This window comes from Euprymna scolopes, chromosome 3 (genome assembly GCF_053919585.1).
Source record: "Euprymna scolopes isolate OS-2025 chromosome 3, ASM5391958v1, whole genome shotgun sequence".
Classification (NCBI taxonomy): domain Eukaryota; kingdom Metazoa; phylum Mollusca; class Cephalopoda; order Sepiida; family Sepiolidae; genus Euprymna; species Euprymna scolopes.
Window position 1 is genome coordinate 93,881,112 of NC_136484.1, and position 15,277 is coordinate 93,896,388.

The 15,277-nt window shown below is 32.4% G+C and overlaps 1 protein-coding gene across 4 annotated transcripts in view; it reads left to right on the top strand.

Annotated features, from left to right (window-relative positions):
* LOC145257625 (uncharacterized) overlaps window positions 1-14,524 on the top strand; it is a 65,902-nt gene extending 51,378 nt beyond the window's left edge. For all 4 annotated transcript variants that reach the window (XM_080115674.1, XM_080115673.1, XM_080115675.1 and 1 more), the window contains one exon: window positions 724-14,524. In XM_080115674.1, coding sequence (XP_079971800.1) covers window positions 740-3,136 — 2,397 coding nt within the window. In that variant the 5' untranslated portion in view covers window positions 724-739 and the 3' untranslated portion in view covers window positions 3,137-14,524. The remainder of the gene's footprint in view (window positions 1-723) is intronic.
* Window positions 14,525-15,277: the final 753 nt, after the last annotated feature.

The following is a 15,277-nucleotide window of genomic DNA, read 5'->3' on the forward strand; positions in this document are numbered from 1 at the left end:
CTGCGATGCATGAGGCAGTTAAAGTATACCCTTGTTTTCAGTCTGAAGCCACACCCATAGTGTCCCTCCAGCTTGACCCTCATTATGATCAAATCTCTCTTGATTGTTATATTTTTTATTTTCATTTTTTTTTCCATAAGTCCACTGGAGCACTTGCTTAGCAAATCTCTCTTAGGCCGATCTTAGAACATGGCTCAGCCAGCCTAGACCTCTTTAATCTGCATTAACGATGGGATATTTTTCTAATGGAAATCACTCCAGACAAGTCATGAAGCCACTTGATAAAAGATCTGAAAAAAAAGATACTTCAAGGTTAAAAACTAGCTGACTATAAGTGCAATATGGATAGATTCCAACTCGGAAAACAGCAATTCTTCCCCCTTTGTCAGAAACATCGCTCCTAGAACATGAGGATTAAAGCTAAAACTAAGGGGAGCAAAATTTAAGGCATATACATTTTGTCGGTCTGGTATGTTTATTTTAAAGAAATGTGGTTGACCAAAAATGCTATTTAAAATTTAAGTGTGACGGACTGACAGACAATGCCTTTTGTTTTAGATCCGTCAACATCTAGAATGCAGTATAAAAGGTAACGGACAGACGGACAAAGCCTCCTTATAAAGATTTGTGGACATATCTAAAAAGAAGTTATTTTACTTTTTGTATTTTTCAGAGTAAAATGTTTTCATTAATAATTTCTCGTTTTTTATTTTTGTCTTTCAGATGCAAACTATTTAGCATGGCTGCAAACCAAAGGGATTTAGTCGAGCGTCTTCTCCGTGAGTCGATTCTGACTCTTTGCCGGGAAACCATTTCCTATGATAATTTCCTAGAAGTCGACGGAATTGTTTGTATAACAGCTGAAAACGATCCCCAACAAATTGTGATCAAAGTTCACGAGCAAATTCAAAGAAAGAGCGACGATTATGACAACACCATTGTCAAGTATGAAAATTCTTCCAAATCCTTCAATGGCGGTAACATGTGTTATGAGCCTTCCCCTACTTTGGCCTTGCCACCGCCACCACAGACTTTGCCATTGTCCCTCACTCAATCTTCCGGTTTTTCTTCTAAGGATTGTGCTGACCGCATCAATGGTAACAGCAACCTCTCACATCGATCTGACCACCAAATCAACATGAATGGTCACTCCAGTCTTCCAGAGTCAGAGAACTTGACACAAGAGCCAGAGAATTGTTCCATGCGTTCGAATCTTTCCTTAGCGATTTCTGAGAGTTCGAAACATAGTGCCAGTCTTCATAATTCTTCCTATGAGTCTATGGAAAAACACTCTTTCAATCGGACTCTGGATTCCACGCCTCTCTCTACCAAAATGTGTCTGCCTTCCCCTTCCGATTATTCTAACAGCCTTTTGGTGCCTTCCTCTCTTTCTACGGTCAAGCCGTACACTGCCATTCAATGCAAACGTTGCGAGATTGTTTTCCCCGATGCAGGTGCGTTCGAGAAGCACAACCTCACCGAGCATTCTGTCTTCACCTGCAACATCTGTTACCGGACGTTTACCGCCCGTAATAACCTGAAAAGGCACATTCGCCTACATACGGGTTATAAGCCTTACACCTGCCACATCTGCTCAAACAGCTTCACCCGCAAGGATGACCTCAAGTTCCATCTGCTGAAGCACAACTACGACAAGCCTTACCGATGCAATCAGTGCAACAAGGGATACATGGACCGGTCCTGCTTGTCGAACCATATGCGCAATGAGCACAATTGCAAACTGATGCACGTGTGCCCACAATGTGGAGAAGGTTTTAACAATACGCCTGTCTTCATGGAGCACAAGAAGTCTCACCCAGAATTAAAGGAGTTCCAATGTACCCTGTGCAATTTCACGGGCATAAATTCTTTGATGTACCAGAAGCACATGTTGACACATGGCCACAAGAAGACATATGCTTGTGAGCCGTGCAGCATGCAATTTGACGACCCCTTCACATACACGGTCCACTTGAAGCGCCATCGAATCGAATCCACATTCAGTTCTTATGTGTGCTGTTTCTGCGAGAACAAGTTGCCGACGTACAAGCAATTTATCCGTCATGAACATTCGCATGCTCAGAGCAAGACTCATGCTTGTCGCCTCTGCAATAAGCAGTTTCGTTATCCTTCTAATCTCCGTGAACACATGATGGTGCACGAGTCCACTATCGAAACAGATCTCTCCAAGCAGTATTGGTGCACTGAGTGCAATCAGGGCTTCGGAACGGAGGATTGCCTGCGATGCCACATCTTTGAAGTTCACGAAGTTAACGTGAAGAAGGATAATGATACAAAGCCAGAATACGGTGATTCGCCGCCCATTGATGACCTGGATTCGTCCGATGATGACCCCTACATGGGAAATCTCTCCGAGCAAGAAAGGCATCAGTCTTCAGATAAAATCGTGTCCCCGGAAGAGGTTGAAATGACTGATGACACCCGATTTGATGATCGGATTTCCGTTCTAGAAAACGATTCTGCATTAGTTATTAATGAAGGAGACGAGAGGGACCTTCGCATAACTTCCAAGAAACCATTCAGATCACCGATATCGAATGGTGACATAAATATCAAGCAGGAATATCCGGACGATTTTGAAGACAGTACTGGTAGCAGTGTTACTTCGGATGTCCTCGCAATGAGTGAATCTATAAGGAACTCTAATTTTAAGGATCCATCGTCGCCGATATCAGAAACGAAGGTAACAAAGAAAGGTACAGGCACAAAGCCAGCCTGCTTTGAGCGGGTGGTCACACCAGAGATACCGTTTCGAAAAAATTGCCCTTTCACCTGCAAAGAGTGTGGTGAAGTGTACCAGGACTTTGATAGCTTTGAGTCTCATAGTACAATTGTCCATCGACGGTATGTCTGCGAGTACTGTGGTAAGATCTTTACATCGAAACCGAATCGTGAGCGTCATGTTCGCTACCATACTGGAGAGAGACCCTACAAATGTGATTTGTGTAATCAATCTTTCTTCCGCGGGGACGACCTCAAATACCACCGCACTACACGACACTCAGACATCCGCCCCTTCAAATGTAAAGAATGTGGCCTATATTTCTCCTGGCCAAAAGACTTAAATAGACATTTGAAGACCCATACACAAAGTGAGCTTTCAAATTCTTTGTAAATTATGTGAATTTACATTTTTTTAAAAAATCTTTTTTTTTTTTCAATTTATAAAAAAATAAGTTATAAAAAATTTTTTTAAATTAAAACAAATAACGGCCCTAATTGGGATTTCAGAGGTTCCTGTGTGTAAGTTCATCTTCCTTTTTTGAACCGGAATCCAAGATAAATGGTTATTCCAGTATATGAAGAAAAAAACTTGTATTTTAGAATAATGTTGTGTAAGGCCAGAGTGATGTCCCTTCATGGTTTTTCTTTGGTGCTTTCTTTTTTCCGTGAAAGTCGTCTCGTTTCTAAGTCCAACGAACAAAAGGACCCCAGATTTATATTGTGAGCACTTTCGATCTCTTTAGATCATCATCGGGAGAGAGGAAAATTATGAGGGACTCAATTTAACATCTTTAACGACACTTGTCTCAAAAATCACGTCAAAAAATATATATATACATATATATATAAATTGTCAGCACATTTCTTTTAGACAGGCGTTATATATGATGTATTCAAAACAATTACTAGGTAATAATGTTTGTATTTATCTGATCTTATGAGCATGCTACTTAAATAGTTATTAGTGAAACTAGTACATATGTGTGTATTTGGTTGACTTAGAACAGCATATAAAGATCTATTCAGATTTATTTTTGAGCAGACCTTTCATTTGAAACTTCATCAAACAGCTAGAAGCCAAACAACTTCTGTATAAAATGACCTGTGAAATTTAACCCTTTCATTGACACTGTTGGCATCTCTTTTTTCTTCCCTCCTCTCCTTCTTTCTCCTCCTCTGGTTCCCTTCCTTCTGGTTCCCTCCCCTCCTCCTTTTCCCTCCACTCCTTTCCTTTCTTCCTCTCCTCTTTCCTCCCTTTCTTTCCTTCCCTTCTTTTCTCTCCTTTCCTCCTTTTTTCCTCCCTCTGTCCTTTCTCCTCCTCTCCCGTCCTCGCTTATGCTGTCTGTATGTGTGTCTCTTTCCTCCACCCCTCTGTCTTTCCTTCTCCCTTCTCTATTGTATTTCAAGAATAAGAGGTACTTTCAACCAAACATGCTCTTCAATTTCTGGTAAGCTTATAAAAAATCTGCTTTTACCCTTTTTTGTAATGAAGAATTTAAAAATACTATATTTAATCCTTGGCTTGGTTAAGAACAAAAAACTGCACCATTGATTCTATTATCATGCTTAGAATATCATATTGAAGAAGTTAGGCTTACTTTTGTATATTTAAACATGATTGTTAAAGTAGGCAATGTAGTGACATGTGTTACATATTTTAAAACTTGTCTATCATTAAATATTTAGTCCTTTTTTTTATTTGATACTAAAACAAAGTGTATGTTACTTTCATTACTCTTCATTTTGGTATTTCGAAATGTACAATTATTTTTAATTGTATGCCATTTAAATAAGTTTATTTTCTCAAAATAATCACGGCAAATGAAGAGGTGGGAGTAGTGTCTGTCTGAAAAATTAATTTGCCTTATGTTTCTCATTTTTTTTTTTTTTTTTTTTTTTTCAATATTGTGTGTCATCTATTCAACCTGCCACTACTGAATTAAACTCTCATGGAAGATTGCATCTCCATTCAAGTAAAACTAAAGAATATTACATGGTTTATACTCCACTAAGCTTTTATAGAAGTTTTGTATTATTTTCTATATATATATTTATATAGATATATATACCATGGACCTCCAACATCCGAGTTACGACAAATTCGAGATACAAGATGGCTTCAGGCAAAATATCCTCCCCTTACATACAAGCGAAAATCCAATTTACGAGTTTCCAGATGCAACCGCTAGGTGGTTGAGCATGTCATGTTTTAGTACGATCCTTAATTGTGCCATTTTAATTTGAGATACGTGCTTCATCTGGAAACGAATTAATCTCGTATGTCGGGGGCCCACTGTATGTCATTTTCTTTTGGACATCATGGCTTTCTTCCTACAAAATCAATATAAGATTCTTGTTCATCAAGTCTGCTGCTGGATTCTTGTCTAGAATTTCCCCTACATTAAAACACAAAAAGAAAAAACTGTATATAAAATCATGTAAATTGGTCCAGTAGTTTTATTTTTAAATAAGAAAATCATATTTTATGAGTATGGTAGGAGAGACTGTCTTGCTCGCCATTTTGAACAAAATCTCAAAGATGAGAGATAACGCAACAATAATTCAAAACTTGTGAGATTTATGTTGTATTGCCTGCAAATGATTAATTTCATAAAAATGGTTTTCTTTATAAAATAAAACTACTCTATCAATTTGCGTGATTTTTTGGAATATGATATTTTCGTTTCATCATTTTTCTTATTTTGTCATTAAAATAAGTGGAATTTGGAGCAGGAACTGGATTTCGTCAAGAACAATGAAATGTAATTCCATTCAAAATCCTTCCAGAAGACACTTCAATGGGATCGTAATAATTTTCATACTGACACCACCTTAAAAATATATATAAAAAAAGGAAAGTTAACTCTGTATTCTCTAATGCAGTTACTACCCTTCGTTTAGAACAAAGCAATAATATTGAAAGCATTAATGTTGAAAACGCAGTTGACACCATCTATGGAATCTGTTGATCCACAACTTGAAAAATAGAATGTAAAATTTGTTATATTTTCACTTTTCAAAGTTCTGCTTAGAGAGTATAAGTAGTTGCATTAACTTTTTTTTTGTGTGTGTTGAAATTTTTTTCCAATGCTGAGAAGTTTTATCAAGTAAACAGCTGTTTTATCTGTTTGAGTTTAAAGCATGTCGCCCGAAAAATAAATTATGGAATCATTAAAATCTCTGTGTCCCTACTACCAAAAATATACTCTGTTTTGTTTTTGCTAGTGGCAAATGAACATATACCTCCTTATTCAAAGGGGCAGGGTAATGTCTGGGAGAAAAGTATCATGACAACAGAACAGATATTACACTAGCTCCTGACACATGCACACAAAATTAAAAATGAGATAATGCCTTGGAGGATAATATAACAGAACAGATACTAAACCACTCCCCCTTAGTCTGATGAAATAGAGTAAACCGAATCAAGCAATAAAATATACAAATAGTATAGTTTCGGCCCCAGATGGATACTAAATTTCTATTAGTAATAGATATAGCAACGTTTCGGTCAACAAGGCCTTTTTCAGTGTAGTATGTTTACTCATATGAAGAAAAAATAAATTATTTAAAAAATTCTTAACAGTATTTGCAATTTTGGATATATAATTCAACAAACTGAGCAAGTTTATTTTTTTTGATAAAAACTTCAGTCCTATGATCCAATACAAATTTTTGACATTGTATTTTTTTTTTTTTTTTTTTAAATAGAATTTCATCCAGCATGCACAAGCATATCAGATGGATGTTGAAGCAGAATATGATTACGAAAAGTGAATGATGCTTAGTCTTGTAAATTAATACAATTAGTATTATATGTTATTAGTACATTATTTTGAAATAAATCTTGCCCTCAATGAAAAGGAAAGTTTGAAAATTAGTATGAAATAAAGTTTGACATTGTTTTTGACTTTCACCAATTCTAGATGCCTTCAGTGATTGTTCTATACTAAATTTCACAAAAGAAAATCTAAATTCTAGTTTTCAATATAGAGAGGTCAGAGGAGGCTATTACAGCGCAAGAAGTGGAAATATGCAGGTGTTAAGAAAGACAAGAAACAGTGATTTTATTTTAGTAAATCTTATTTGATTTGATGATCTAATGTGTGCTACTGTGTTTCATAAGATATTTCAAGGTAAGACCTCTTTATCAAATGAAAGCTGTTTCAAAAAATCTCGAAATTGGTGTGGTCTTAAGTGCTAGTGATATTTTTTTTCTTCTCCTTTACTGGAACACGGGTAACATATTATATTACCGTGTATAAGTTAAGACTGAATCAGGTAAGATTTATTTAAAAAAAAAAAAAGTAATTTTAAATTTATCCTCCTTCTCAACACCAGCATATTTCCAGTTTTTGTGATAACCTTTTATGACATATTACGCACAGCAAATTACGTCATTTTATCATTTAATTTTCATTTTATTACCATAGATTTTTTTTTTTCATAGCAATTTTATTCACGGAACAAAATAATTACCATACCTGTAGAATTACGTTTGAGAACTTTATTCTGCAGTAAATAACCCATAGGTGATTGATACACGTTCAAATAAACCAATCTTTTTTATAGCAAAAGTGCATGACAAAATTAATGTTATCCTTTGCTTTAGATATAGTGTCTTTAGACATCCTATTTATCACTTGAAATTTTAATTCAGTTAGTTTATAATTTTTATAATTGTTTGCTCATTTCAAGCTTTTTTTTTCCCACTCATTTATAAAAACTAATATTAAAAAAGATGATTGATCTTTAAAAGTTCAAAAATAATTTTGAGGTCTTTAAATTGGTAGTAAATAATTTCTGGCTTCAATTAAGATTTAAAGGCAAATATTGAGTAATGTTTTATCAAAATACAAAAAAAAAATTTTTTTTCGTGTGCCCAGTTGAATCAAAAGACTTTGTAAAAATATTTTTTTATAAACAGGGCTAAAAATTGTTAAGATTATTTTCTGAACTGAAATAAACCTGTTCAAGAGTCTGTATCTATGAAGTGCTGAATAATCGATATAAAATTTCATTATTTGTTTGACATTGATCTCCAAGATAAATGTCGGTTTACTATTGGTGGATGCTATAAAAATGACAAGTTTATGTTCTTTCTTTCTTCTAAGAACTTTTGAAATAAAAAAAAAATAAAAAAAATTGGAAGGCAGTATTTGAAGATCACATGAACTATTTTTATTTCCTTCCATTCCCCTTGCCTTTTTATTTTGTGTGATAAAACAGGTAAAAAAAGAAACAATATTGTGTAATTATCATCCCATGAGTGTACAGAAAGATTTATCTTTGTATGCATTAATTGCTGTTTTGTTTTTTGGGTTTTTAACTAAAAGTAAAACTGGGAGGGAGGGCATATTAATGCTAAAATAAGAATTGCAGTGCCTTAAAAAAATAATATTTTCATTGATGTGATGATTTTTTTTTTTTTTTTTTTTTGTACAAAAAACTTTCCTTTTTTTTTTTTTTTTTTTTTTTTTTTCTAATTTTCTTATGCTTTGCAAAAGAAAAAAAATCAAACCCTATCTTATTTATTTTTTATCTTAATTTTATTTTTCTGCTCAGCTCTGGAAATATGCTACCCCTATCCCCTCGCCCTTTTTCAGTTTGTCTACTTTCCGACCTCCCATGCCACCAAGTTTTAAAAATCATTTTCCCTCCATAAGAAAATATCACTTGCACTATTGCTTTCCTGCAGATTTTGTGATTTGTTACCTTGACGCAACCACACAACTTTGTAAGGGGTTACCAAAACCTTGCATAAGGGAATTGGCAAAACGGCTCCAAATTCTTTTTGGATCTCATAGCTTTAGTTATGCACTAAATACTGTTGTGTTGGGGAAGGTATGACTCCCCCACCCGCTGTGGATATTCCTTTACTTTTGACTTTTGAGTTTACTGCAGAATCAAAAAATTGTGGAATAAGTTTTGACACGCTATGAATCAATAACTTTAATTTTGTTCCGGCCAGATATTAAAAAAAAAAAAATTCCAAAAATCATTCATAATTATTTTGAAAGAATGGTCAACATGGTTCCACATGATATGAAAATTCCATTTTTGCAGATTTTTAACCGGCCAAAGTTAATTTTCTGTTATAGTTCAGTTTACCATTATGCACACTCTATTTGTGCCTCATTTTATTTTTATTTAAAAAAATTTTTGTTTTTGTTTTGTTTCCTTGATTTATGGATTTTTATCAGATTTCTGTTGTCAAAAATGCTATGTTGCAACTTTTTTTTTTTTTTTACTAATTTTGGATTTTATTCATAAAAATCAGATTGCCGCTTACATCACTGGAACATTTTTGGATACGAGTTCTCCGATTTCTGGTCAAAATCTGCTTCATTTTAAATAAGAAAAAACTGATTTTTGATAAATTTTTTTTCTTTGTGTCATTATTTGACTGTATTTTATTTCTTTCTCTCACTTTGTCTTTCTTTCTCTCTTCCTCTCTCCATCTTGTTTTGTCTTACCTTCTTTTCACGCTGATGACTGTTCTCTCTAAAAACTGAAAAGTTTTAGTTGTGCGGGCTAATGCTGGAAACAATTCATGATGGGGTTTGGTGAGTTAGATAAGTTTTGACTTAGTTGAAATTGATTAAAGTTAATTTATTACAGACTATTATTATCATCTTTATTAGTTTCACGTTTCGGCCAACTATTCCTTTGGCCTTCGTCAGGTGATAACCGCGACAGATAGGAAGATTGAATCTCCTAACTGCATTCCCAGCAATCACTACCATCCGTAGTTGTTATCGTCTCGCCATGTTTGGGCCAAGTAAGCCTCTAGCCGGCTTTGGGTAGGATTGAAACCGCTATCTTCAAACGATGCTCATCTGGAACCGTAGAGATTTAACGTCTCTATCAACTGCGCCACGGATGGCAGTGATTGATGAGAATGCAGTTAGGAAATTCGAAGTTCCTATCTGTCGCGGTTACCACCTGATGAAGGCCAGAGGAATAGTTGGCCGAAACGTGAAGCAAACAACTAATAAAGATGAGAATAATTGTCCGCAATAAAATAAATTAATATAAATAATACTCATCTCAATAATGAATTCCAATTAAAATAATATTGATTAAAGTTGTCTAGAAAAATAGCAAAAAAAAAATTGATTTGATGACAAATTAAGTTAGGCAGATCTCTCCATGTATATTGGAGAGAATGGGTGAGGGGCTAGTGGCCTTCCAGGTTGGGAATTTTTTTTTTTTTTTTTACTATTTGCTACTTACATTCCTGAAAAATAAAGGGATGAATATATAATATATAAAATCTGTTCATTTTGTGAAAACCAAAAAACATTCTCATGTCATTTAACGTCATTTATTTGCCCAATGGCCCAGGTTTTAAACCCCCTTCACTGATCTAAAATTACTTTAGTTTTCTTCAGGTCAAATTCTATCAAATATAAAAAAACAGAATTCACTATCTTCTGCGTGTATGTATCAGATTTGGGAAGATTAATTAAAATCATAACTTTTGGAGGTATCGAAATCAGAAAATTGGTTATTTTTCAACGCTAAAAACAATTCTTTTTAATTTTTTTTGTTTAAAACTGAATTTTTCATGGCTTGTATTAATAATGGAATTATAAATATTTATTGATTTTAAACTTCTAGTAAAATTAAAAAGAATTACATCACCCCACAAGTGTAGTTTTACATTTGCAAAAATATGCACAAGTTTTTACAGTAATCCGATCCCTTCAAACCCTCAACCCTCGCAAAAATAAGCCCTCTGTATTAAGAACTTTAAAAAGAATCAGTAGTAGTAATTTAGAACAGAATCAGTAACTGTATTGGAATCGTCGCATTACAAATGTGTGTGTATGTATATATAATATTTTATAATTAATAACAATTTTTATACCCACAGACACTAGTGTGTTCTGCTTACACAATCATCAGTGTAGGAAGTGATAATTACTGCTGGTCAGGAGATTCGATCCCAGTCTACTTTGTAAGCTAGTGTCTTTCTTCCAGAGTTAATGGCAAATATAATACATTCTCTAAATTCCCATAATTTATAGGAATTATCTGAAAGACAAAAAAAAATACTAAGTAATGATGCGTGACAAGCTTTGAAACGAAACTCTTATAAGTTTGATATTCAAAGTTGAATTCGTTAAAAAATAAATATATATATATATATATATATATATATATATATATATATACACACACACACAGTGATGAGAAGTAGAGTTATGACAAAGAATAGTTTTTTGGGAATTTTTCAAATTATAGGGCCATTTTAATAGGCCATATGTTGTGCCTATTAAAATATTCTAATGATAGTGCATTTTGGCTGCCTGTGAATCAACCATGTAACTAATCCAATTGTAATTTTATTTTTTTTTCTGGAGATAATAGTATTATGAAAACACTTTTGAAAGTTATGTGTATTGCAATGATAATCAAGATGCGTGAATTTTTTTAACTGAATTTAAGATTTTCATCAGAAAACTCGACCGGATCTCAAAATTTGTAGACAAATATTGTTCATAATATGTAAATATATCTATATGAAGAATTGTGATCCCATTTGTGTTGGAGAAATCTTGAATTCCAAAAGTCTGGCAATTTTTTTTTTTTTTATAGAATTTGTAAACAATGATCAACAGATGAAATAGATGTTTAATCTGGAATCCACAGTTATCGACTCATGTAGAGTTCAGTAGCATATCTCCACTTGTGAAGAGTTACTAATTCGAATTATCTGCCCTTGTTGGCATTCCACCATAGCTTTGTCACTTTCGTTTTTTTCTTCTTTCTTACATAGGTTGCCATTGAGTGTGTTTTTATTTGTTTGACAAACCCCTACCCACAACATGTTCCTTTGCCAATTCTTAGATCATAAAAAGACAATCTTTTCCTTTGCCCATCCTTAAATTTTGGTTCTTTGTAATTATCTGAAAATTGAGTTTTGTAAATTAAGAAACCTGGGAGTTATGATTGTAACAAAAGGGAAGTAAATCTTTTCTGAAAATCTTTGGCCAATTTCACAAAACTTAATTTTTGCTAATTGTCTTCGAAAATTGTTTTCATTGATAATTAATTTTCTTCACCTTATCGTTTTTTGTAAATTTTGTTTTTGAATCTGTTAATTACTGTAACATGACAATTAAGTAGATTTCATTGGCTACACTTGAAATTCAATACATTTTGCTACACTAACGAAGAACCTAAATTTTTGAACGAGAGATGCTCAGTTATTTTTCAGATTTTTTTTTTTTTTTTCCTGGTGTTTTTTACCATTTCAAACATTTTAAACTTCAGATATTCATTTTACTCTCCTTGCATCCATCTATCTATCTCTCTTTACCTCTTTTGGTGGATTAAAAACGAATGAAGAGTATTCTATTCAGAGAGTAGAAAAAATGTGTTCCTAATTTCTTCTATATTAATCGTTATGGAATTAATAATTCCAAGTTATGAAAATTTGTTGCCTTTTTCATAATATATTTTCATCCCCATATCCACCCCGGTTTTTTTTTTTTTTTTTTTTTTTCATATTGTTTCTTTTCCTAATTCTGTGAGCATTTCTGGTTCTGTGCAAAAATCACTTTGTTTTATTTGCAAAAAAAAAAAAAAAAAAAAAAATTTTAAAAAGCTTAAAATAGGATATTGATGCAGTTTTGAGCTATTGTTTCCTATGGCGCCTTGAAATCCTCCTCATTACACACACACACACACGTACGCCGTGAATCCACCCCCCTGTCCCCCATTTTATTTTTACTTATCCCCCCCCCATCCCTTTAGGTTTACTTGTACTTTGCATCACATGATTTAATTTAAGTTAATAAATAATAAAAAGAAAGAAGAAAAAAAATATCCTCTCTATTCTACCATTCCAATTGAAAAAAAAAAAAAAAAAAATTCCAAAGTAATGTAAAGAAATATGTAAAAAAAAAAAAAAATGCATATATATATATATATATCTTTCCGCCCTTTTCTATTCCTATCAAACCTACAGACAGACATCTATTTAACCATTCCACTCTTTATCATTCCATATTTTTTTTTTTTTTTTTTTAAGATGAGCACGAAATTGACTTTTGGTCATATTTTCAATGTTGCCTTATATTCTGGAACATTTGCCAATGTTGCCTTATATTCTGGAAATATTTAGAATTTAAAAAATAAACTTATAAATGCATGTGTAATACATAAAATGTGTGTGTGTATGTATGCCTATATATGTGTGTGTATATATATATATTACCTTATTTTGAGTGTGTATTTCAAGTAGGAATGGTTGCTTATAAATCCAGTGTAACTATATTTCTATATAATGTAGTTCTTTGTATTTCTCCGGATTTTCGGGGGCGGGGGGCGTACATGATTTGTCAAATGAATGTGATCCATTTCATTAGCAGACTTCACTATTATTGTTGACAAAGGTATGAACCCTAAATTCTTCTTAGTCAAAAACGGCAGACTCTTCTGTAAATTCTAAATATATCATTTTTTATGGGTATTATTTTGCCATTAAATAGATTATAGAATAAAAATTATACCCTCCCCCACTTTTATTTTTTTAATACATAAACAACAGAAAGTGAAAAGAGAAATTATCTTGTGCAAATTAAACATGATAAATTTGTCACTATTTTTAATATGATTCGTTATTATCTTCAAATGATTTTTTTGTATTGTTTCTTTTGTTAAAAAACAGACTTTTTTTCGTTTGTGTGTCTTGGTAATTATGAATTACAGTGTAAAGCATAATAGGCCCATTTGGCATAATGCTTAGTGTTTGCAAATTGGCTGGAGACCAGGGTTCAATTCTCCGTCAGCTCATTCTAAGGACTTGGAAAATGGTACTTGAGTTCCTCTTGTTAAGCATTGATCATTAAAGGAGGATCAAGTGAAGTAACATTGAGAAAAGGAGTAGCATGCTCCCATACATTTCAATGTATTAGCTCATGAAAATGAAGTGGGGGGGGGGGCACCCTATACTATGGTCAACCTCTTATGTGATTAAAAAAAAGTTTCCAGAATATTCGGCCAGTTGAAAAAAAAAAAATACTAATGCTTTTTTTTATATAATATATATATACCGTTTCTTTCCTTCCATTCCCTCTTCTTCAAAATCTTTTAAATCTAGTCGTCCATGAGAACTGTCCAGGAATCTAATTCTGGAGCAAGTTCTTTATATATTAAAAAAAATAAAAGTATTATTTTTTTTGCAAAGAAACAAGATTAAACCGAATAAATATCCTGTGAAATAATATCAAAATTATATTTAAAATAAATATAAATTGTGTTCATGTTTGAAAAAAAATTTTTAAATAAAAAAAAATTTCTAAAAGTTTTTTTTTGTGTGTGTGTATATGGGAAAAATGAATAAAATTAAAAAAATCTAATTGGTTCAAAACTGCTATCATTTCTTGTTAAAGCCAGTTTGTAGATCCCTTTTTGTTTTCCCCTCTTTTTTGTCTTGCATATCTTAATTCTAAAATAACCCTTTAAAACAAAAATACTGTGTTTCATTAGAAAATTGTTTTGTTTGACTCCATTATAAAAATATAAATCTTTCTCTTGGCCTCTTAGTTTGTACGAAGATTTTATTAGTCATTATTTCTGTCATTGAATTATGATGAACTTTCAGACAAACAAACAAAAAAGTGCCTTTTTTTTTTTCATGTGTTTTGTTTTAATGAATAAATTAATGTTCCCCTTGGAAAGATTTAAAAAATGTTTCCTGTTTTTGTGTAATCTAATAAAGTGTATATTTTTGACACAATATTAAAAAAAAAAAAGAAAAAAATTACCACTGTTTTCTTTTCTTTTCTTTTCTTTGTTTTTTTTTTTTACAATCTTCACTGATCATAATTGACCTTTTTTGCAAAAAGGTTGTGGTCAGAGCAGAATGTGATATTAAAAATATCCGCATAGGCCTTAAAATAATTTTATATTTTTAAATATCAAAAGAATCATTTCGATTTAAAATCTATTTAGTATTACGCATGTAAACTTGAGAAAAGCATACATGAAATGTGAAAAAGTAAAATCAAACATCAGGTTAAATTGGGTCGCCATCTTGTTTTGATTTTTCTAATAAGTAAAATCCAAACCAGATTGTATAATGTCGGCATAATTCAAGCTTTCTTTTCTCACGTTTATATTTATAATTACAATAGAAAAAAGCGAGCATGAAAAGTGATATGGTTAAGCTTAAACATGGAAAAGTAAAGGACTAGTTATTAAAACTGGAAAGAAAAGGACAATATTCTAGTAAAAAATATAATAAATTCATAACTTAAAATATTGCAGCATTAAGAACTGATTGTATAATGTTATAAATTGAATTTAAAAAAAAAAATGATTAATGCTGCAATATTTCGGAGTCCATACCTTTTATATATGTAGAAATTTGTAGAATTGAGGTGTGATATCTTTTGTCTCTAAGATATAACTAAATTTAAAACACTTTCTTGAATATTTGTATACTAGTGGGACCTGTGGAAATTCCATAGGGGACTCATTTATATGTAATAAATTGATGTTGGCATTCTGTAGGTGT